General features: G+C 50.7%; 1 protein-coding gene across 1 annotated transcript in view; it reads left to right on the top strand.

The window, feature by feature from the left end:
* DNAI1 (dynein axonemal intermediate chain 1) overlaps positions 1-17,258 on the top strand; it is a 39,461-nt gene that overhangs the window by 16,630 nt on the left and 5,573 nt on the right. The window contains exons 11-16 of the mRNA XM_016222804.2: positions 3,029-3,072; positions 9,191-9,438; positions 14,196-14,285; positions 14,419-14,506; positions 15,156-15,235; positions 17,036-17,184. Of these exons, the coding sequence (XP_016078290.2) occupies positions 3,029-3,072; positions 9,191-9,438; positions 14,196-14,285; positions 14,419-14,506; positions 15,156-15,235; positions 17,036-17,184 (699 nt within the window). The remainder of the gene's footprint in view (positions 1-3,028; positions 3,073-9,190; positions 9,439-14,195; positions 14,286-14,418; positions 14,507-15,155; positions 15,236-17,035; positions 17,185-17,258) is intronic.

A 17,258-nucleotide genomic window follows, 5' to 3' on the forward strand; every position in this document is an offset into this window, starting at 1 on the left:
CCGCACACTTCTACCGCATTTAGCCACCTTGAGGGTGACACGTAGCATTATGAGAGAAAAGGACTAGGATTTTTAAAAAAATTTCATTGTTGAAAGTATTACAAATTTCCCCTTTTTCCCCCAGTTGATTCCGTCCACCCTGTACCCCTCTCCCCAGGGCTTCACTACACTATTGTCTGTGTCCATTGGTTATGCATATATGCATATAAATTCTTATGTTACTCCCTCTGCTCCCTCCCACCCACCCACCTCCACCCTCTCTCTGAGATTTATCAGTCTGTTCCATGCTTCTATGTCTCTGGATCTACTTTGTTCATCAGCTTATTTTGTTCATTAGATTCCACATATGAGTAAGATCATATGACACTTGTCTTCCTCTGACTGGCTTATTTTGCTTAGCATAATACTCTCCAGGGTATTCTCAAAGGGTAAGGGATCCTTCGTTTTTCCAGCTGCATAGTATTCCATTGTGTAAGTGCCCAAGAAGATGCTTGATATGATTTCAATCTTCTTGAAGTTGTAGAAACTTGTTTTGTGTCCTAACATGTGATCTGTCTTTGAGAATGTCCCATGTGCACTTGAGGAGAATGCCTATTCTGCAGCTTTGGAGTGGAATGTTCTGTAAATGTCAATTAAATCCATCTGATCTAGTGTGTCATTTAGAGTCACTGTTTCCTTGTTGATTTTTTGTCTGGAAGATCTATCCAGTAAAGTCAATGGGGTGTTAAAGTCCCCTACTATGACTGTATTGCTATCAATCTCTCCTTTAAAGTCCTCCGGAAATTTGTTGTTGTTTTTTCCAGGCTGTGTGAGTCTTTTGTTCTGAGGTGGGTCTCTTACAAACAGCATATATTTGGGTCTTATTTTCTTATCCATTTAGCTACCCTATGTCTTTTGATTGGGACATTTAATCCATTTATATTTAAGGCTGTTATTGATAGGTACTTATCTATTGCCATTTTATTTCTTTAAGCCTATGTTTCTCATTCTCTCTATTTCAACTTCTTATTACAGCAGTCCCTTTAACATTTCTTGCAATGCTGGTTTGGTGGTGATAAATTCCTTTAGCCTTTTTTTGTCTGAGAAGCTCTTTATTTCACCATTTATTTTGAATGATAGCCTTGCTGGATAGAGTATTCTTGGTTTCAGATCCTTGTTTTGCATTACCTTGAATACTTCATACCATTCCCTTCTGGCCTATAGAGTGTCTGGTAAGAAAATAGCTGACAGCCTTATGGGAGCTCCTTTGTAGGTAACAGCTTGCTTTTCTCTTGCTGCCTTTAAGATTCTCTCTTTGTCTTGGATTTTTGGCATTTTAATTATGATGTGTCTGGGCATGGGCCTCTTTGGGTTCTTCTGGCTTGGGACTGTCTGTGCTTCCTAAACTTGTGTTACTTTTTCCTTCACCAGGTTAGAGAAGTTTTCTGCCATTATTTCTTCAAACAGGTTCTCTAACCTTTGCTTACTTTTGACCTCTTCTGGCATTCCTATGATGTGAATATTGTTACGTTTCATGTTGTCCCACAGCTCCCTTAGACTGTCCTCCTGTCTTTTAATTGTTTTTTCTTTTTGGATCTCTGATTGAGTGATTTTTTCTACCCTGTCTTCTAATTTGCTGATTCGATCCTCAGCTTCCCCTAATCAGCTGTTCATTCCTTCCAATGTTTTGTTTTTTTTTTAATTTCTACTATGTCAGTCTTAATTTTCTTCATAGTTTCTATATCCTTTTTCATGCTGTTGAGCATCTTTATGATCAGTATTCTAAACTCTATATCTGATAGATTGCTTATCTCCATTTCATTTAGCTCTTCTGGAGAATTCTTTTGTTCCTTCATTTGGGGCTTATTTTTTCATCTCCCCATTTTGGCTGCCTGTTTGGATCTGTTTCTATGTATTAGGTAGATCTGCTAGGACTCTCAGTCTTCTGGATGGTCTCTGATGCAGGCCAATGTCAGATGCTTTTTGTTACTGGCCTTGAGTACCCTGTTTGGAGTTTTCCACACTCCACAGCTTCTGGTTCCCTCTGCTGGGGCTGGGTGTGTTTGGACAGGACCAAGGTCTGCTTTTCAAAGCCCTGGGTCTGTAAGCAAATCAGGCAGAACCAAAGCGCCCAGAGGCTATTATTCAGCCTCTTAATGAGCCTCAGGCTGTAGAAACTCCACAGGGTGGGGCGGCTGATTGTTATCAGTCTTTTAAGGAGTCTTGGCTGTAGAAATTCCAGCCAAGGTTGGGGCAATTGCTTCCCCCCAGGCAAAAGCTCCTTGGTTATAAATGTATGCCTGAGAAAGAAGTCCTCTGCTGTATGGGGGAATGACTCAGCATTGGGGTCTAGATGAGTGCCCTCTGAGATCTATTTCCCCAGCCAGTCCCCCTGGATTATCCTCACTCTTCTCTAGTCTGCGCTGCCTTTGCTCTGCCAGAGCCCAAATTGACAGCTTTGTACTCTGGCCCTTTAAAAGGGTGCCTGCATTTCCAGCTGTCTCTCCCTGGCAGACAAAAACCCTGCTGCTTTTCACAGACATGTTATGTGGGTGCCTTTCTCAGTTCTGGTGCTCTAGGCTGGGGAGCCCAGCTTGGGGTTTGGACCCTAGAGTTCTCAGTGGGAACCCCCAGCTGCTGAGATATCCTTCTGGACCTTTAGCTGCTGCTTGTAGGAGCTCAGCCAGCCCTCTTGTGCCTCTGCACTTCCTACCAGTCTCTATGTGGTCTCCATTTTTCATCCTTGGTTATGAGGGTGCTCCCCAGCTAGTCTTCAGTTGCAGTTGATTATTCAGGGTGGTTTTTCTATATTTTAGTTGTAATTTTAGTTTCTTGGGAGAGTGTCAATGTAGCTTCAACTTAATCCACCACCATCTTGGATCTTCCCTTGGGACAGGGATTCTTATGGGATTGTAGAATAAGACCAGGTTTCTAAGCTCAACAGTAGATGTCTGCAGTATAGGTAGATACCAGTGTTCATGGGAAGTCTTGTGTCCATGGGAGAGCCATGTCCATTTCCTAGGTAAATGGGTTCATATTTCTTTTGCAGGAATCCAAGATACAATGATCTGTTTGCAGTGGGACATGGCTCCTGTAAGTAATCTGGCTATTTATTTATTTGCTCATTTAACCAGCAGACACTAAGTGCCTATTCAGTGCAGAGTTCTTTGCCAAGTGTGAAAGATACAGAGATGACTAGAATACAGTCACTGCCCTTGGGGCTCAGTCAGTTGTCAAAAGACTGACAAAATCACACCAGCAATTTGTACTGCTTGGTGGAGAAATATGCCAGAATGAGCCTTAAAGGAGTTGTTATGGTGAAGAAAAAAGGAGAAATCACTTTTGGCAGAGGGACCAGCATATGCAAAGGCCTGGAGGCACAAGAGATATGGCAGGAAATGCAGGTGTCTAGGGGGCTAGGGTCAGCCATTCCAAGAAGCTTGGCCCTTGTCCTGAGGACAGTCTTCTGGCCTTTTCCCAAGAGGAAAACACTGAAGGAATTTGAGAAGGGCAGGGACACAACCAGTGTAGGTGTAATTGCAGGTATGAGACTGAATTTGGGAGACCAGTTAAGAGACTGGTGCAAGATCTGAACCATGACTATAGAGTAAGGATGGAGAAGTGGTTTGAGAAGCATGAGAAGGTAGACTGGACCAGACCTGGGGGAGGATAGGATGGATAGGAAAGACAGGATAGGGGGCTAAGGGAGGGAGTGTTCCTGATCAGACCCTGGAACAGGCAAGGGTGGGGGCAAGTGCTTGATGTCATCACTTGGCCCCCATCCCTTGTTATCCAAGGTGGTCCTGCCCCTCCCGTTCCCTCTCCTCCCCCGACATCAGGAAACAGTACTATAGTAACTGTGTCGCAATTTGCTTTCCCTTCATTTTCCTGGGTCCCTGCAGGAGCCCCTACCTCCTTACAGGCCTGGACGTTCCCCCTTCCTAACAGGAGAGGGCCCCACACTTCGTGTTAGCTGCAGCTTCCCAGCCTAACAGCTTGTTCTTTAGATGGGAGGATCAGCTTCTGTGAACAAGAAAACCTTTCCATTCTCCAAGCTGCTGTTGGCTGGCAGGCTTACAAGTTCCCAGTCTCTGCCCCTCAGACTGCCTGTCTGCCCATTCTTTGACCAGGGTGGGGAATTGGAGGGGCAGGGCAAGGAGGAGTTGGTGTTTGTCATTCCTCTCAGGGAGGAGATCTTGGAGCTGCTCCCAGTCTCGTGGTCTGGGCTGCCTTTGAGGATGCCCTAAATGCCCGCTTTGTGTCCCCACTCCTGAGGGTGGGCTGCTGCCAAGCTGGAAGCACCCTCCCCCTCTGGCAGGGAACTAGCACATTCTTCTCTCTCTACTGCAGCTACTGGGCCTCGAACAGGGCTGGAGGGCTGGGCAGGCCCTCCCTGGAGTGGGTGTGGACATGAATGGGTACAAGGCTGTTTTCAGCCTGGGCTCTCTGCCCAAGCCTGAGGTGGGGGCGGCGGGGAGCGTCCCTAGCAGGTGGGAGGAGAAACTGCTTGGGCTCTATCCCCATCCTCCTTCCACCCAGGGCCAGAAGTAGGGTTGGCTGATCAGAGTCACATACAGACTGTCCATGGAGGCAGCTCTACCAGGAGCAGTGGGGAAAAGTAACCCACCCCCTCAAGGAATAGATGACCTCAATTCCAATAGACCCAGCAGCCTCCTTCAGACAGACACTTGCCCAGGAAGGGTCTCTTTGTCCTTTGCTGGTCTTTTCAGCCATATCCACATGCCTGGGAGGTGCCACTGAGCTGCAAACTTTCTGGCTGGAGGATCACTTTCCAGTAGTGTAACCTGGGGTCAGAAGCCTCTCTGAGCCTTGGTTTTCTCATTGGTGACAGGAAGAGGCTAACACCTGCCAGCCCTCTGTGAGGGCTACTGTGAGGCACACTTGTAAAAATAAGGGGACAAACATGCCCTGTAAGCTGTGGGACCACCCACACATAAAGGACAATCATTGCTGATTTGTCTATTGGTCTTTCCCTTAGCTTTCCTGTAGGACCCTCAGAGTACCTGAGAAGAGATAGAAGCCTGTGGGGACAGAGGGGAATCAGATGAGGTCCCTACCTACTTTTTGAGAGAGCAGGGTCTGATGGCAGTGGTGGTGTTTGCTGTTGATGTTACTGGCACAAGAGTTGTTGACCAGCTTTCAGACAGACATCTGTTCTCCAGAGCCCAGCATATCTTAGTAAGACTCTGCAGAGGCCTGAGCAGACCCAAGCAGGGCTGGGACTCAGGAGGGCCCCTGGATTTACTCCTGAGGTCACCTCTGGGAGTCCCATGCTCTTGAGTGCCCAGGGCTTCCCTGGAAGAAAGAAGGCAAAACTGAGGAAGGCCATAGGCACCCAGTTACTGGACAGGGTCATTGTAAGGAACAGCTGGCTCACCAGCATCCATCACACTGTCTTTGGATGCTCCCAGATGCCAGCCTTCAGTCATCAGACTTGCCTCATGTGAACAAACACTGGAGTGAGCATTTGGGTTTTGTCACTGGGTTTGACCCTGGTGAGCTCAGCCCAGGCCTCCTTTTGCCTGGAATTCCCAGACATTTATTCCCTGACCCAGCCAAATATGACTTTGGCAGGGGTAGCTATGTATCCTAGGAAGGATAGGGGCCAATCACCCATTTTGGGGACAGGGCAGGTTGCCTGGAGCCAGACCAGGAGCAAGCTAGTGGGGAAAGGGAGTCCAGGTAATTGCCTGCAGCAGCACAGAAGCATCCACACCTGCCTCCCTTCTGGGGCTGCTGGGTGCCAGGCGATGGGCATGCCAGGCTGCGTACGGGGCAGAGACTGGGTGCCCTGTAGGGCCAGACTCCATGTTCCCAGCAGAGTGGAGAAAAAGGCTATCAGCAGGTGAAAGCAGATGGAGGAACATTGGAGGGCAAAGGGAGCTTGTCCAGGAAAGGGGGCAGAGCTGGGTTGCATTTATGTCAGCCTGCTGCTCTGATGCGATCCTTTCCAGCTCATTAGGCAGTTCATGGCACGGGAATGGGGACTCCTTATGGTTTTTCAGGCAGGGATGATGGAACAGATCTTAGAAACTCTGTGTGGTCCTGACTTCCCAGCTGTCCCTTAGCCTAGCCTCCCTCTGGAGGACGCACCATCAAAAGGAGCCAAAGTCAGGCCTTGAGTCCTGGGCACTAAACCCATTCCCTCAGTCACACCACATCCTGGCCTGTTCCCGCACCTGCCCAGGCCAAATATACACTTGCAGGGATTTAAATCTTCCCTGATCATTTATTTGTCAGCTTCACTAATTAAGCAATGTTAATTTCACTTACTGAAAATGGAAATTCATCCACCTCATTTCTCCCTGTTCATCCTCCACACACAAAATCCATCACTCCCCGGCCGCAGGCTGCGTGAAATTTACGGGACTAATTATGTTGTCAGGTCTCTTTGTAAATACAGTCCATAAAGGCCACTGTGCTCGCCGAGTTGTAGTGCAAGGGCATTCCTGTTGTTAGTTTAATTACTGGTTAGTTATTTAGGTTCTCAAATGTTTGCCTCATTTTCCCTAAATCAAATTAAATGTCCCGCTTGATGTATTCTGTCTCCGAGGCTTTGCTCTTACTTCCCACACTGTTTAAATATGAATTCTAATTGGATGAGAGTGCTTGGAAAAGCCCAGCTGCCTGGGAGACTGAGCCCAGCCTGGCACCACAGCTTCTGGGCCATGCCGGGGGTTTTGAACCCTCTGGCACTGATGGGGCAGCCTTGGGGTGGTCCCCTGCCATTGGGGACTGTGAAAATCCTAATCCAAGGGGCATTTCTGTTCCTGGAGTCCAAGGTGGCAGGGCTGGGGTGTTGGAAACTGAGGGAGGATTTCATTATCGTCATCGGAAGTGCTGAGGATCATTGCATCCATCCCCCTGACTTCTAGAGGGACTGCTTTTAAACCATCCCAGGAGAAGGAGCTATATATGGGGGCATCTCCTTCGAATTCCTAAAAGTGAGGTTTGGGCCAGCCTTTCCTGAGTGCCTACAAAATTAGTGTCCTATTGCTACTATAACAAATGACCACAAACATAACGGCTTAAAACAACACAAATTTATTATCTTATAGTTCTGGAGGTCAGAGGTCTAAAATAGATTTCACTGAACAAGAATCAGGGATTGGCAGGGCTTCATTCCTTTTGGAGGCTCTAGGGGAACATCCATTTCCTTGCCTTTTCCCACTTCTAGAGGCTGCCCACATTCCATGGCTTGTGGCTCCCTTCCAGCTAGCAATTGCATCATTCTGACATTTGTTTCTGTTGTTACATCTCCTTCTTTGACTCCCCTGCCTTCCTCTTTCCCTTATAAGAACCCCTGTGATTACCTTGGGTCCACCCAGATAATCCAGGATAATCTCCCCATCTCAAGGTTTTAAACTTAATCATATCCGTAAAATCTCTTGCTGTGCAAAGTAACATATTTATGGGTTCTGGGGATTAGGACATGGATATCTTTGGGGGGGCCATTATTCAGCCTACCACAGTCCCCCTCCATGTGCCTGTTGTATGACTTAATAAAGGGAGTCATTAGACAGCTGCTGCCTTAGAGTGAGCCCTGAACTGGACTCAGTAAGAGAGGAGGGGGCCTGCTGTCCAGGGTTGGCTCAATATCCTTGTCTTTGCAGCTTGTCATCTACTTCCCTGTGTCCACTGACCTGGCTTTAGCCTGATGCTCCGCTATGCCCTCTGCCTGTCTTGCTCTCCCTGAATCCTGAGCAGGAGCCCAGGCTTCTCCTGATAGCCAGAACTCTCAAGAGTGACCCCCCCCATGATCTAGAGCTATTACTTGCAGAGCAAGGATAAAGCTGGGAGGCTGAGGCCCCCAATGGTGATTGCCAGTTCAAGAAGACATCCACCCATACTCTTCACTGGGAACTACTCTGCCTGGGCCCTAGCAGAGGGAACTGAGGGCAGCGAGAGGTCAATTGTGGAATTAAGCTATCCCTCCCCTGAGACCATGGTTTTCTGAGAACTGCCAAATCAGGCTCTAGGAGGTGATTGATTCTCCTCCTCCAAATCTTGTGGATCACTGAGGACCAAGTCAGAGAGGGCTTAGAGATTATCCAGCAGAGCAGGGTTAGCAGGAGGCAAGCCTCCCACCGGAGAGAGCAAGCCTGCCCGCCCATGCTATCCATGCTTACTCCATCCTTTGGTGGAAGGCTAAGTAAAAGGCCTACTCATCTGTAATAAGATATACAAGGCAGGGCACCCACCGGGGAGGGGCTCACTTTCCCCAGAGCAGCAGCATTTGCCTTCCTGACCACCATGTGGGGGAGAGAGCCCTCTTCTCAGCCAAAGGCTGCCTTAGCATAGGCCCCCAAGATGGAGGGTGGCTCTAACCTTCCACCTCTCCAGCTCTGGCTCTTCTGAACTTGGAAAGGGTCCTGGGCTGGTGGCAGCAGAGCTGGACTTGAAGGCTTGGGACTGGATTCTGTTCAGTGACTGAATTGTCAGGGCACTAAGTATACAGAGATTTTTAAAAAGAGTGGGAAGCACTCCCTTGACATGGGGCAGGCAGAGAGGAGGAACTCTGCCAAGTGGTCCATGGTTAATCACCAAAAGCTGTGCCCAGGCCAGAAGGATGGCACAGTGGCCTGTAGAAGCCTGACTGGCTGGCCTGGGACTTCTCGATTCTGGGAGCATGCCTAGGGCTAGAGTTCAGGGATTGTGGGGCCAGAAGATATGGGAAAATGCCTGGAGGTGGCTAGTTTGGGACTCTTATAGACAATTCCATGTTAGTCCACACTGAAACCCTGTCCTTGGCGGGAGGGCTGGGAGGCACATAGGCATCATGCAGGCATCTAAGGACAGCAACCTGCCCCTGGCCCAGACATCTGAATCCTCTCTGAGAATACTGCTCCTTCTGAAGCCCACACACATTCTTCACATAGCAATTTTTTTGAGCCTGTATACCCCTTTCCTGTACCCCAGGGAGTGTAAAGAGAATGACGGTCAGTCCCTCAGATAAGCCTGGTCACCTTTACTGGTTGTTGGATCCTCCTGTGAACCCTGAGAAAGGGTAGGCCAAGTCTTACGATCCCATTTCACAGACAGAGAAGATTAAGCCGAGAGAGGAAGCCCACAGTCTCTGGCAGAGGCAGAGCAGGACGGGGCTTGTTCATCCAGTGGGGAAGGGGCATGAGGGCTTCCTGGCAGGGCAACTGGATCCTCCAACTGCAGAGGCCCATTTTCCCCGGGGCAGATGACTTCATGAAGCAGAGCCGGGGCATGCTGCTGTTCTACAGCATGAAGAACCCCAGCTTCCCTGAATACACCTTCAGCAGCGAGAGCGGCATCATGTGTCTCGACATGCACGTGGACCACCCCTACCTGGTGGTGGTGGGTCACTATGACGGCAACGTGGCCATTTACAACCTGAAGAAGCCCCACTCCCTGCCCGCCTTCCGCAGCTCAGCCAAGTCTGGCAAGCACACGGACCCTGTGTGGCAGGTCAGCCTCGAACCGGGAGGGGAGATGTGGGTATGGGTGAGTAGTGTATGGGCCTGGGAGCCACTGAAGGAAGGGACCTTGGAGAGGAGGAGGGACATGGGGATGACAGAGACCAAGGGTCTGAGAAGGGGCCGAGAAGGACAGAAGGTGAGAATTAGAAGCTAAGAGGGTCTGCAGTAAGAGCTGTGTCTGCTGCCCCAGAGATCCCATCAAAAGGGCCCATCTGTCTGCTAAGGTTCTCTTAAGCATGGTGAGTAGTGACCCAGAGCCTGTGGCTAGAAGCCTCCAGGGCCTGATAGGCCTCCGCTGAGTATGTTAAGTTCCCTGTCTGTGGCTTCCTCAACTCCCCAAAAGGCTCTTCTCTTCCATCTGGGCTAGATTTGGGGGAACTCCCAGGCAGTGTGGGTGCTGCCCATTGCCCACCCTCTGAGTGGGACCATAAGGCCTGGTAGGCAAGGTCTGACCCTGAGGCTTCTCTGTAGCACCCCTCTTCTCCAGACAGACATAGAAAGGGACTATTACCTGGACTTTGGATCTAGGTTTCACCCTGTCTCCCATCTTATTACAATTGGGAGTGGATTTCATTTCATAGTTTCTCAATGGCTCTGGCTTTGCAGGCCCTTCCTCACTGTGTTCCAAAGGTCCCCTTCCCTCTGAGGCTGTGTACCCTGACCTCATGGGCAGGTCTGGGAGAATCTAAGGATAGTTTTTTACCTCAAGTTGTCCAAGGCCTCTGGGCGCATCAGGCAGTGCTGGGACTGTCTTCTCATCTTCTGCCCCATGCCCCAACCAGTCTGCATTCAGGCCCTGCACTTCTGCCTCTTCTGGTCCTGAGCTCTCTGAGTCATGTGGGCACCTGTCCCAGGTATTGGTTCTTAGCTCTCAGGCCTGAGCAGAGAGTGGACTGTCCAGGCACAGAGGACATGGTGCTCTTTCAGCTTCATCCTTCAAGAGCCAGGGCAGGGGGAGGGAAGCACCCCACCCACTAAACACCCCCCCTCCACCAAAGCAGGGGCCCGACCTTGTAGCCTCGGAGTTCTCTCTACCGAAAAACACACTTCCCAGTTCATTGCCTCCATCCAGAGATGTCTGCAGGGATTTTAAAGCCCGGGGCGAGGAGAAAAGAGATGCTTTGACAGGCCTGAACTAGTGTCAGCCCTGGCCCCACTCTCAGATAATCCAGGGCTAAGCATGAAGCATCTCTGGTTGGCCTGACCACCCTCCTCAAGCCCAGCAGAAGGCAAGGGGCCAGGTCAACCACCCTGCTCCCACTCTGCTAGGTTCTCTAAGTCAAATAACAGGTTGGGGAAAGAAATGGGGCATGCAGAAGCCACATTTTCCCTCTCGCTGGGCAGATGCCAGGGAGACTGGAACCCATCTGGAGAGGGGTGGCCTTCTGCTCTCTCACCATCCTGTCAGGAAAACAGGGCTGCTGCCTTTGCAAAACCGAAGACTTAGAGTTCTTGGCTGGAATCATGGCTTGGGCCATGGGAGGGGCCTGCCTGTCTCTCACTAGTTTACTCACTTCCTGCTCCCTTCTTCCCCGCATTTTCCGCCTGCTCTTTCTCATTCACCCACTTGGTAACTCCTCCCTGTTTGCTCCTCTGGGAATCCAGGATGCTTAAGGGCTTGGTCTCTGGAGTCCTAGTGGGGAGATAACCACAGCCATAGGCTGAGCATGACAGGCAGTGTGCTATGGGCCGCAGAGGGCTCACGGGGCACTGAGGAGGGGCACGGATTGTCCAGGAGGCGGAGCAGGGCCAAGAGGGCGGGATGGGAAAGTATCAGTGAGATGAAGAAGGATACAAAGGGGTCACAGGTGCAATGACACAGGGGCACCAAGCCCAGTGGCCTGCTGGGAAACAGCACATCATTTGGAGCACAGTGTGAGAGACAGGGAGGGGGCAGGACTGAGACAAGCACAGGCACCCAGTCATGAGTGTGCGTCTCCAGCAGGTAAGAAGCTTGGACTTTGTAGGCCAGTGGTTTCAAATGAAGTGTTCGTATGGAAGCCCGATATGTTAAAAAGACGAGAGGGGAGCTGCACTGGTAGGATCAGGGTCATACTTGTTTGAGGGTCCCCTGTTATCACTCCCCCTATCTCCTGAGGTACTTTCCCCAGGCTCCTAAGATTTCCCCCCACCCCCCAGCATAGTTTGAAAATCACTACCCAGCCATCAGAGGGTTTGGGGCAGAGGAGTAACACAGTCATATTTATGTCTTGGAGATTTACTCTGGCTGCAGTTAGGACAGAGGCAGCGCAGAGAGAAATGAGAAGACAGGGTCCAGAGCTGTTGAAGCAGTAAACCAATAAAAGGAAACGACTGATTTCTTATGGAAAAGGGAAGAGCTGGTGATGCTGCCTGGGGCTCTGACTTGAGGTGCCTGGGACAATCATTTGGGGTACCCAGCAGGACATCCACAGAAGTGGGAAATGCAGAAGAGGAACAGGTTTGGCCAGAAGTTAATACAAGATGCCAGAGGAGGTGTCCTACAGCCAGTTGGTTGCATGAGCCTGGAGCTTGAAGGAGAGCCAGGCTGGTGAATGATACATAAAAGACATCAGAGTCTAGGTCCTTCTCAAAGGGTCTGTGTCTCAGGGAGACTAAGGAGGTTATTTTGGATCTCAAATGCCAGGCTGGGGCAGATGGACTTTGTTCTGTTGGCAGCAGGGAGCCATGGAAGGTTTTGGAGGCAGGGAGAAAACTGCCTGTTCAAAGAGGGCTGGGTTCCTGTCTCATTACACAGGCTACTTCCCCAGGGAGCCCGCCTGAGTAGCCCAGTGCTGTTCATGCCCCACTGTGAAGCCTCAACCAGCAACACTTTGCTGGATGTGTGTGTGTGTGTGTGTGTGTGTGTGTGTGTGTGTGTGTTCTGTACAACACTGGGGAAAGTGGCAAGAAAGATAAATGAGCACAAACTGGGGTCAAGCAGGTTTGCCCTAATCAGATAAGGCATAAGAGAAAGAATCTGTTAAGCAGCCTCCATGTCCTCCCTACCACCTGCTTCCTGGGCATTCATTCATTCTCTTAACCCCACTTGCCACTTGTACCCCCACACACTTTATTCCTACCCTCCCACCTCTACCCCAGGAGCATGTGTGTGACTTGCACACACTTACACACATACACATGCACTTGTAAATGCACACATCACCCCCCATTGGGCATCAGGCTGCTAAGTGGGGTGTGAAATACAATTTCCATGCATGCTGGCGGCAGCTCATTAAACACTTCCTTTTGTAGCTCCCTAGCGCCTCTTACAGCCTGGCCTTTGACACCCCCGTCCCCTCCCCTCTTTAAAGGGACTATCTTTACACAGAAAGGGAACTGGTCTCAGCATCAGGGCCAGCTCTGACTTGTGTCTCAGAGGCTCCATGGTGTTCTAGGCCCCCAGTGAAAGTGCAAAAGAGCAGCTACCCTCCTGCAGCTCTAATCCACCAGGCCTGGGTAGTGGTTGGGAAGCAGCAACCCCTTTTTTCTCCCCCGCCAGTACCCCTTAACAGCCATGGTGACAGCTGTGGTTACAGGCAGTGGCACTGGGTTCCTGCCCTCCCTCACTGGCCTCTGCCTGTGACTGGGGAAGGGACCCTGGTCCCAGCATGGGAGGTCTGGAGGGAGCAGGAGGATGGAAGGCTCCAGGCACCCAGCCCCTCCTCAGCCCTCCGGGACATGGCTTAGCCCAGCCTCCACATCTGGCAACAGAAACTTGAGCCTGAAGCGTGTCATCTTCGTAAGACAACAGCTCTGTCTCCAAAACACTTTCCCATATGTTTGCTTCTGGCCCTGAGAAGATGGGTGGGGCAGGATTATTAACCCCAATTTGCAGATGGAGAAATGCAGCTCAAATCTGAGATTTGAGAGAAAGATTCTGGGAGCAGGAGCTAGTGGTGAAGTGAAGGTGAGAACAGAGGAAAGACTGCCTAGAGAAAGGCTAAGCCTGGAAGAGGAGATCGGGGAGGGGGCAAGCAGGGAAAAGCCAGCTGCAGAACATTTGCACCCCAGTTCCTAGGATGATAGTGATAATGAGGATATCAGCTAACATTTATTGAACACTTACTATATGCGATGCTCTGACCTAAGGGCTTCACATTTATTATGTCATTTTTTCCTTACAACAAACCTGTGCTGTTTTGGTTCCTGTTTTATAAATGAGGAAACTGGTTGATGGGTCCTGTCCTTTCCAGGCCCTATGTGAGGGGGTTGAACCAAACCAGGGAGGAACTGAGCACCTCCACTGACAAGCCAGTGGATTAGGGCCGTGCTCTGACTTGGCACTGTTGCCCCAGGATAGTCAGGGCAAGAGGGATAAGAGAGATAGAGATGGATAGAAGGCCCTGGCTGGTGCGCTCAGTTGTTAGAGCACCAGCCCATGCACCAAAGGGTCCCAGGTTCAATTCCCAGTCAAGGGCATGTACCTCAGTTGCAGTTTCCATCCCAGGCCCAGTCAAGGAGCATACAGGAGGCAACCAATCAATGTATCTCTCTAGCATCGATGTTTTTCTCTCTCTCCCTCTCTTCCTTCCACTCTCTCTAAAAATCAATGGAAAAATACCTTCGGGTGAGGGTTAACAACAACAATGAAAAACAATAGAAGGAGGGAGGGAAGGAGGGTGGGCCTATCCTGGGACTCTGGGAAATAGGCTTTCAGATTTGCTTCTGAACCTCAGATGGGTTCTTGAGGGAGCCCTGCTCAGCTCACAGTCCTAATGCAATACCCATGCAGAGTGCCAGAGCTCACAGTTTGGGGTGTTTCAGGTCAAGTGGCAGAAGGATGACATGGACAACAACCTTAACTTCTTCTCTGTGTCGTCTGATGGCAGGATCGTGTCTTGGACGCTTGTGAAGGTGCCTGTTTCCCAGAAGGGGTCATGCAGGGGTGGCTGGGGAATGGGGTGAGCCGAATGGAAAAGGGACTCCCCCTTAACCCTGCTGATCCAGCCCAGTTCATGTGCCCTCCCCATCCCCTCTGTGACTGCAGAGTGAGCTGGTTCACACAGATATCATCAAGCTGAAGGTGGAAGGCAGCACCATGGAAGGTCCAGAGGGGCTACAGCTACACACAGTGGGTAGGAGCCTTAGCTCACTCATGTCTAGGCCTGGCCACGGCGTTCAGGTCCTGTGTGGGGCAGTGATGGTGGCCCTCCCCAGTTTTGAGTACTCGCTCCTCCACTTCAGCTGGAGCCAGGACTGGAGGTAATGGGAAAGCCTGGCTCCCTCCGCCCAGGCCTTGGCAGTTTGCAGACCCTCCCTGTTTATGTAGGTCTCATTCCCGTTCGCAGACCCTGTTCCTGTTTATGCAGATCAGGTGCTGTTATGCAGATCCAACCCTGTTTATGCAGATCAGGTCCCTGTTTACCCAGATTCTGTCTCTGTTTACTCAATCCCCACCCTGTTTATGCAGGCTATATCCCTGTTTGCACAGACGACATCCTTGTTTGCAGACCCTGTCCCTGTTTACCCTGACCCTGACCCTGTTAAACTCAATCCCTGCCTTGTTTACCCAGGCCCCATTCCTGTCTGCAGAAGCCCTGGCAGTGTGCAGAGTCCAAACTGCCTGGGACCAGCAGCAGGCCCGAGGGCCGGTTTCTGTTTGCCTGGCTGGCCGCAGCCCCCACAGGGCCTGGGCTCAGGCTGTCCAGGGGGCCTGCTCTGGAGGGGAGGCGCTGGGAACCTCCTGCCCAGGACCCAACTAAGGTTGCTCCCTCTTCTTCCAAGGCTGTGGCACTGCTTTTGACTTCCACAGAGAGATCGACTACATGTTCCTAGTGGGCACAGAGGAGGGAAAAATCTACAAGGTGAGGCAATCTGGCCCCCCATGCCAGCTCCTTACAGGGCGACTTAAACCTGAGTACCCAGGAACCTTATCATCAGACCCTATTCTGACAGACCTTAGTGCTCATCAATTCTAGAAGGCTTCTCGGGGGAAGAGAATATATTTCTTGAACTGATTGGGTGGCAGAAAGAGGGGCTGACTGCGAGAAAGGGGGAGAAGAATCTAAAGAGTGACTTTAGCCCAGCCCAGCATCTTTCCCTCAGGGCCCTCCCTCCCTTCTGGGGTGTGGAGGGGGTAGAGGTGGGAGTGGGAGTTGGGGGAGTTGGAACATTCTGGGAAGATTTCCTGGCGGAGATCTGAACTTGAGCTGAGCTTTGAAGGCCAAGTAACAAGAAAATTTATCTCTGAATATCGGGTGTGTTCCAGCCGGCAGGATGGAACTTCATGGCCAGTTTCTGCAAGGTCTGTGTTAGTAGGTGAACAGCCTTTGAACCTCTCCATCCATCCAGAAATAGCTCTACTGCAAGTTTTTCTTAGGCTTAGAGACCAGAATGTTAATTACAGGCAGCCTCCCGGGAGCCCCTGAGGCCCAGCCAGAGCTGGCCTGAATGCAAAAGAGGTCCCCACCCCCTCTCCACCGTTCCCAGTGGTGGCCCAAGAGAGAATAAGACCAGTCAGTCACACTGTCTCCAGGAGGGAGGGCCTAGAGGCTTGCTGGTCAGGATAAGAAATGGAACAGGAAATCATGAGATTGGGATTTGTTCCCGTCTCTGCACCTGCCCTTACCTGGGCAAGGTGGGAGGTTTATCACTGTTGCAAGGATTCTGTCTGTGGGCTTCAGATGGACCCAGGGCTCTGTCTGTCCACAGGCCTTTGCAATCTGGCCCCTGTGCCAGCTCCTTACAGGGCGACTTAAACCTAAGTACCCAGGAACCTTCTCGTCAGACCCTAGGACCTCCAGACCTACTTCGCCTTGGCTCAGAGAGGAAAGGCCTTTTCTACCTGCCCTGGAATCTGCTGGGCAGACTATGGCACCTTCCCTCCAGGAAGGCTCCCCTGTCCACTCCAACCCCCAGGCCCCTAAGCCCCTCCTGTTACTGGGAAACCCCAGTGGGGTTCAGGCTGCCTTTTTCTGTATCCAATTCAACAGAGGCAGGGTTGAATCATATAAGGTGTTTATTGAGAAGGCCAGCCAACCAAGAAGACAGGGAGCATACGACAATCCAAAACTTGTCTTAAGGAATGGCCTGAGGGATAGGGCTACATAGGGAAATGGGGTAAACTGAGTCTGGGAACAGAATGCAGCTATTGTGCAGCCCTGGATGTCCACAGGTGTCAGCTATTATTCTTGGTCATCTGGCGATGTCTTGATGATATCTTGACTCCTGGTTGGGTCGGCCTGACCATGCCTGTTCAAGGATACATTGTCCACAGCTGCGTCACCTCCTTAATTGCTTTGTCCGGAATCAAGGGGAGTGTATGGCCGTAAAGGCCTAGGGAAAAGAAACTTAAGGAAAAAGAAACTTAAACTCCTGTTCACATGAGTATATGTGTTCTATAATTTATAAGTGATATAATTATATTTCAGATTAATTCAGGTGCTTAATCTTTGGAAATTATAAGTGCCCCATCACTCCTTTCTCCCTGATGTATTGTGGGTGAGAAGAGCAGCTGTTGGCTTGGCCCCAGCTTCGCTGTGACCGTGATGTGGGATAAGGGCAGAAGAGGAGTCTCAGGTTCTGATCCTCCAGGGCCCCAAAGGAAGTGATGGCTACTGACCTCTCTTTCACTCCTGACCCCTGATCCCTTACTCAACCCCCAGTGCTCTAAATCCTACTCCAGCCAATTCCTGGATACCTATGATGCCCACAACATGGCAGTAGATGCTGTGTCCTGGAACCCATACCACAGCAAGGTCTTCATGTCCTGCAGCTCCGACTGGACAGTGAAGATCTGGGACCACACTGTCAAGTGAGGGGCCTGTCCCTGGTCCTGCCCTTCCTCAGGCCCCACCCTGGGCTGGGGCTGTGGGCTCCAGCACTGTG

This window comes from Miniopterus natalensis, chromosome 12, assembly GCF_054644295.1.
Source record: "Miniopterus natalensis isolate mMinNat1 chromosome 12, mMinNat1.hap1, whole genome shotgun sequence".
In the NCBI taxonomy this organism is placed as follows: Eukaryota; Metazoa; Chordata; class Mammalia; order Chiroptera; family Miniopteridae; genus Miniopterus; species Miniopterus natalensis.